The sequence below is a fragment of the Carettochelys insculpta genome, chromosome 21 (genome assembly GCF_033958435.1).
Source record: "Carettochelys insculpta isolate YL-2023 chromosome 21, ASM3395843v1, whole genome shotgun sequence".
NCBI classification, from domain to species: Eukaryota; Metazoa; Chordata; order Testudines; family Carettochelyidae; genus Carettochelys; species Carettochelys insculpta.
The window spans coordinates 21,466,650-21,472,775 of NC_134157.1; the positions used below are offsets into that span (position 1 = coordinate 21,466,650).

A 6,126-nucleotide genomic window follows, 5' to 3' on the forward strand; every position below is an offset into this window, starting at 1 on the left:
CCCTGCGCGGGGTTGAGCCGCCCACCCCCCGATGCTTGCCGGGACTCAGACTTCTCTCTGCTCTTGCCAGGTCGCAGCAGCCCATCCCCAAGCTCAACCCGCCCCCGCCCATCCTGCGCAAGAGGTCGAGCAAGACCTCCCCGAGCCTGGAGGTGGGCCCCCAGCCTGAGAGCGCTGCTTCTGCCACGCTGCCCAGCCCCAACGTCACCCCCTGCTCGCTCGCCAGCCTGGAGTTTGAGTCAGATGCCAGGACTCCTGCCCCCAGCATGGAGCGCTTCCCCACCCAGGGGACCCAGCCAGTGTGGGGCCAGGACAGGACTGGCGGGAGCGGCCGTGCGCACCCCGTGTCTGGCACCTGCAATCCCTCAGAAGGGGCTGCGACACTCGGAGAGACGGCTGGCAACATCCCAGCGAGAGAGGCGGTAGGTGCAGCTGACTCCCTGGACAGCACCTTGCCCTTCTCCTCTGCCGGCACTGAAACCTGCTTGCACATCAGCTTCTCGGAGGACGAGCTGCTGGAGAACGAGGCGGATGGGGCCCTGGGGCTCGGCAACCTCCCTGCTTAGCCCCAGTTCACTGGCGAGCTGGGCCGGTAGCGGGATTACCCATTTTAGAATGTAGGTCGGCGCAAACAATGGGGTGATGAGTTCTCACTACTCAGCCCAGGAAGCAGGTCGCTTCCTTGGCTTCTCTGCAACCCATGGCAGCGTGGCCGGCCCCATCCCTAGCCAGCTCCTGGGGGCTATGGGATAAGGCTGGCCTAGTCCAAGCTCTCACGTGCCTCCGAAGCCGTCCTGCGCCTTGGGCTGCAGCCCGCCCAGGGCAACACGCCTGGGGTGGGAGAGCAGAAGATAAAGAGTGCAGCTACACCTGTTTATCCTGCAAGCCCCCCTCCTGCGGAGGCCACGGACCACGGGCCTCCCCTCGTGCAGCCGTCCTGCTGGGCGCCTCCAATGCGGCCCAGCTGCTCTGGAAGGGTCGGACTCCAGAGCCGCCATTGGCCCCCGTCACAGTCGGCTGCTCCGTCTGTCAGACAGCGCCCTCAGTGCCCTCTGCCCCGTGGGCACCACGCCTGCTGCTCCCTGGCCCCCCACCATGGGGAGAGAGTGGGGCCGGCGGCAGCACTGCTGGCCATGCCTGGACGGCTACGTGGCCAGGGCAGTGGATGCTTGTTTACCCTGGCCACACGAGGCACGTCCCGCATTTGCCCAGCTGGGGCCTCGGCCTCACCTCCGCCCCGTGTCCGTCCCTCTCTGGCGCTCACCGCCCTGGCGTCTGACTTGTGACATGTTCCCCGGGTCTCTGGCCAGGGGTGCGTTAGCTCCTGCCCAGCGAGCCCCCACCAACCAGGGGCTCGAGTGCTAACCACGTGGTAGCGGAATGGGCTTGACCAATTCTTAGCTGCTGGCAAAGGGGACGCTGTCAAACTCGCTGTAGCCACAGGGTTGGGAGCTGGGGGCAGGGGCTGGCAGGTGCTTTGAAATCGGCCCTGGCTACAAAGCAGCAGGCCAGGCTGCAGGAGCCCCCTGGAAGCTGTCTGGAAGGGGTGGGCAGTGGGAGGATTAACAGTCCAAGTCCACCGGGTCTCCCTGCTCCCCACGGCGAGTGGCACCTGAGGGACAGCCGCTGGTACCGGGTGCGGCCCGGTCACATGGTTCCATGGGTCTTCTCCTGTCTCGCACTGGGCCCCAGTGGCTCACGTTCCACAGGATGGACCAGTCGCTGTTGTCTGAGCCAGCTCCCCATGCATTAACCGAGGCCTGAGAGTTCCCTGTAGCCCCCAGCAGGGCCTGGGACTGTCCCTCGTGGAAGCCACAGCACCAGCTTCAGGCCCTACACCAGCTGTGGGTTCGAGGGGGAAGGTTGCTGATGGGAGAGCCCATTGCCAGTGGCTGGGCCCTTCCCGCATGCCCAGGTGCTCCTGGGAACGGAGAGCAGGATGCAGCTGTCAGCTGGCTGATGAACCTCCCTCCCTTGCTGTCCGGCTCCTGTGCCCAGGACGGGGGCTGTGGATCCTGCTGGGGCCAGGAAAGGGGCTTCCTGAGCATCTTCCTGGGCCGTCTGCTCCATGCCCATCCCACCGCAGCCTTGGCTTCCAGCTGCACCACACGGGTGGGACTCGTGTTCCTAGAGCTCAGCCACGTTCCCACCAGCTGGTCCGCGAGAGGACCATGGGGGCTGCTTACCTGGGAAGGGCAGTGAGGGCTCTTTATGCTGGACGCCAAAGATCTCCCCCGCCACTGGTGTGCGGAAGTCACTGGGTAACCTGCAGTCTCCCAGCTCGGCTACGCCGCTGCCCGTTCTGAGTGAGGCGGGAGGGACGGGTCCGAGGCGGGCGATGTGCCAGGCTAGCGGTCAGGTCTCAGGCGTAATGGGGGACAGGGTGTGCTATGAACGCAGGGGTGCTTAGCCGAGCAGGGTGACCTTGGCCTAGAGCCCCCGTCGTTCAGGCGAGAGGGCTCAGTAGCTCTGCCCCTGCCCGATGGTGAAAGCTTCTGCAGGGTGGGGGCAGGACGGAGGCAGGCGGGACGGGGGGTGGGCAGAGGAGTCGGAGCCAGGCTTAGCCAGCAGGCAGCGCGTGGGCCCGGCCGTGTGCTGTGTTCGACTGTGCCCTGGCTGAGGGGAGGGCGGGGGCGAACGGGCTGGGAGAGGGAGGCCGAAGCGGCAGCTGGACACCCGCCCAGGACGCATCATCTCCCCTGCAGCGTTTCACCCCCAGTGGGGGCGAGGAGGGAGCTCGCGTTTGGGCCGGGGGGAGCCAGACTAGCCTGAGGGAGAAGGAGAGCAGCCTTGGCAGCTTCCCCGGGCTGGCCGGCAATAGGGCATAGCGGGGGGATGAGTGCGCGTCCCTCTGCCCTTTCAGCTGTGTCCCACACAGCCTGGGGCGAGGGGCTGCTGGCCTCTAGCGGCCCAGACCCCTCCAGTGCCGCGTCGCTGCTGCCTGTCACCCAACCCTCCCGCAGCGCCAGCCGGGGGTGCTTCAGCCAGCTAGGAAACACCCCGACCTTGGGGTGAGTAAGCAGCGGGGGCGCAGCAGTGCCTCCTGTCCCCCGGCTGTGGGACTGCCACGTCGGGCCCTGCTGCCGGCCAAGCGGATGGGCGCTGGGACTGTGATTACAGATCAGTTTTCCACGGATGTGTGTGCCTGGTGTGTTTCTTTTAACTACCCTCCAGTGTTCCCTGGGAGCTGAGCACAGCGGGGGGCTGCCCAGGAGAGATTATGGGGCCACCCAGCTGATTAGCAGAGCCCACAGCCAGCAGTCTGTGTTTCTATGGGTGGTGCACATCCCCACATGCCTCGGCGCAGACAAAGTTTATTCCACCCACAGGTGGAAAAAGTTAGAGGGAGCCCTGACTGATGTCCGGCAAGCCCCTCCTCACGCCACACTGGGGGCTCAGTCCCAGGCCAAAGGGCTCTGCCTGCTGGGACTCCAGCCCTTAGAAGTAACAACCGAGGCTCTGCTCCCCTCCCCATGTAAACCCAACGTGTCCACGAGTGCTGGCCCAGCACAGTGGCACTGCCCAGTAAAACCACCCCCAGCCACTCGGGACAAGCTTAGTGTTGGCGGCTGGGGGTCTGCACACACAGCTGCAGGGGTGGCCCAGGCCAGCAGAGCTACAGCAGCAGAGGGCGGCCGTGTACGCCTGGCCTTGTGGGGTAGCCTGAGCCCAGGGCAGAAGTGGAGGCTGCAGGGCAGAGCGGGCTGTGGCCCAACACCTCCCAGCCACCTGCTGCTTGGAAGGCAAAAGCTAGGCCTGGTGCAGCATCTCGTGGTGGCAGTCGGTATTACGCTCAGCAAAGTGTGCGTGTGTGTGCGCGCACACGCCCCCTCCGAGGGTGCACACAGGTAGTGTAGGCTACAGCACTGGGCCTCAGAGCGTGTGGGTCGTCTGCCCCCCGCCAGCAGGAGGCTGCAGCCAGTGGTGCAGGCCAAGGGGTCCGTCTGGGGCAGAAAGGTGCCCTGGCCGTGCAGCTGCAAGGCCAAAGCTAAGAGCTGGCCAAGTCCCCAACGGTCCCAGGCTCAGCAGTGCATGCCGGCAACCCCTCCGCCCCGCAAAGGTGTGTGGTGCCTCCAGCCCTGCCAGTGAGCAGAGCTCTACTCTGCAGCACACGCTGAGCCCAACCAGCCCACAGGCACAAACTCGGCTCAAGTCCAAAGTCCACGCCATGGGCCAGGCCTGGGACGGGTGCACTAGGCCTGACCCAGAGAGCAGCTGGAGCCTCTGGTTACTCCTGTGCAAGGGAATCAAATGCCCCCTGCAGGCCTCACGTCTGCAAGCTCAGTTGCTTGTGTCGCTAATGTCTTGCGGGATGGGGCAGGTGGGCACCCTGCCCCCTAATGTCCCTTGCTGAATGTGACTCCCACCCTGTTCCAGCGAGGGCCGGTGGCCCATGTTCCACCAGCTGATTTCAACAGGCAGTAAACGCAACGGGGAACTTGACAAATTCACTTTGGCTCCGGACTTGTCCACACTAGTCGACCAACTCGTTTCCGCAGCCAGCAGCCCAGCTCTCCAAGGCTGCTGCCAAATGGGCTCCCTACGCGGGAACGGCCCCCGAGCTCTCAGTCTGACAAGCTGGTTGCCCTGGTACTTCCCTGCTGGGCGCTAGTTAGCGCTCCCCCCCACCCGCCCCTCCATCAGGCACAGTCCAGGCGAGCTTTGCCAGAAGCCTGAAGGGGGAGGGACTTCGTGCCTCTGTCTGTTCCCAGCATTAGTCTGCCCCTTGCAGACCTGGCGGGAGTCACAGCCAGTCCCTCCCTGCACTGGGGAGGGGGCCGCTTGCTAATGGCCCACAATGGCTGCAGCGCTCAGGTGCAGGCTGTGGGTTTTCCCGCCCAAGGCCGCTAGGGGTCAGCCACACTTCATTTTCCACCTCTCCCAGAGGTGCTGCCCAGCTCTACCAGGCCCAGGTTCCCAGGCACACGGGCACACGGCTGGGCTGGGCGCACAGCGGTGCCAGCTGCCTGCAGAGTTGTGCTGCATGGCCCAAGCAGCCTCCTCCCCCGAGCTAAGCCACCAGCCTAGGAATAAAGAGCATCGCTGGCCAACACGCAGCACAGGCCTGGGAATGCAGGCACGAGGCTTCCTGCCTTCCCCAGCCTCCTGCCCATTGGGCTGCTGCTTTGCAGAGCCCTAGAGCCAGGGCCGACCTCACCAGGCCACCGCAGGTGGAGCTCCCTTGCCACAAGCTGCTTCGGCAGCCTGTCTCCCAGGCAGGGCAGCTGGAATGGGCCTGTCTGGGGACCAGCTGGGCTGTACACAGAGCAGGGAGGCCTATGGGAACCCACGGCCAAGGGGTGACGGGAGAAGCCAAGCCCCAGCTGGCAGTGCTAGCTGGGCTGCCCCTCTTGCTGGCCTGGTGCAGGGCCTGCTGGGCGCAGAAAGCAGTGCAGCAATGACAGGGCCCTGCAGGGCTTCCCCAGGGCAGTCACAACCTTGGCTACAGTCAAGAGGGGGTGTCTGAGCAGGGGTCGCCTGCTGCTCCAAGGGGCCAGAGGGGCTGGGAGCTTGCGCCGCCCGGCCTGTGGGTTTGGCAAGTGCTGGCTGCTCCTCTGCTAGGTCTTCCCACTGTGCCCATCACCGGAGGCTCTGGCTGCCTCCAGCACTCCAGCCCCAGCCTGTGCTTCCCAGGGGAGCCCTATTCCCCCCGCCAGAGGCCCAGCCCACCCCAGGCCACAAACCAGCCACAAGGCACCAGGTTACTGGTGGGGAACTGAGCAGCCGGGGGGCTGGGGTGGGGGGAGGCTGCACAGGTACTGGGGGGAGCCAGCAGGGGCTGACACATGGCACGGCGACTCTCCAGCATGGCATCCCACCAGCTAAGCGATGGGTTAGCCCCCAGGGTTTCTTTCACTGCCCATTGTCCTTGAACACCCCAGGCCTCTGGCCAGCCCGTGCAGGGACGGGCGGTGCCCTTCGTTTGTTGGGTGTCTGGCCAGCATCGCTGGTCCCGCAGTCTGCCAGCTGCTCACTAGTCGCAGACCTGCAGCCTTCCACACCCCCCTAACCGCACCCTGGCCTGGGCTCTGGCCCCTCCAGCTGAGCCCCAGACTGCCAGTGTTCACCCTGTGCGCCCCTGCTGTGGGGACCAGCCTGCAGGGTTTTGACAGCCGCTTCGCCCCC

The 6,126-nt window shown here is 65.5% G+C and overlaps 1 protein-coding gene across 5 annotated transcripts in view; it reads left to right on the forward strand.

Annotated features, from left to right (window-relative positions):
- LOC142024024 (carboxyl-terminal PDZ ligand of neuronal nitric oxide synthase protein-like) overlaps positions 1-5,623 on the forward strand; it is a 60,426-nt gene extending 54,803 nt beyond the window's left edge. For 3 of the 5 annotated variants that reach the window (XM_075015604.1, XM_075015603.1, XM_075015605.1), the window contains one exon: positions 71-5,622. In XM_075015604.1, the coding sequence (XP_074871705.1) occupies positions 71-566 (496 nt within the window). In that variant the 3' untranslated portion in view covers positions 567-5,622. Of the gene's footprint in view, positions 1-70 lie in introns of all 5 variants that reach the window. The other 2 variants (XM_075015601.1, XM_075015602.1) reach the window with 1 other exon arrangement.
- The last annotated feature ends 503 nt before the right edge of the window (positions 5,624-6,126 follow it).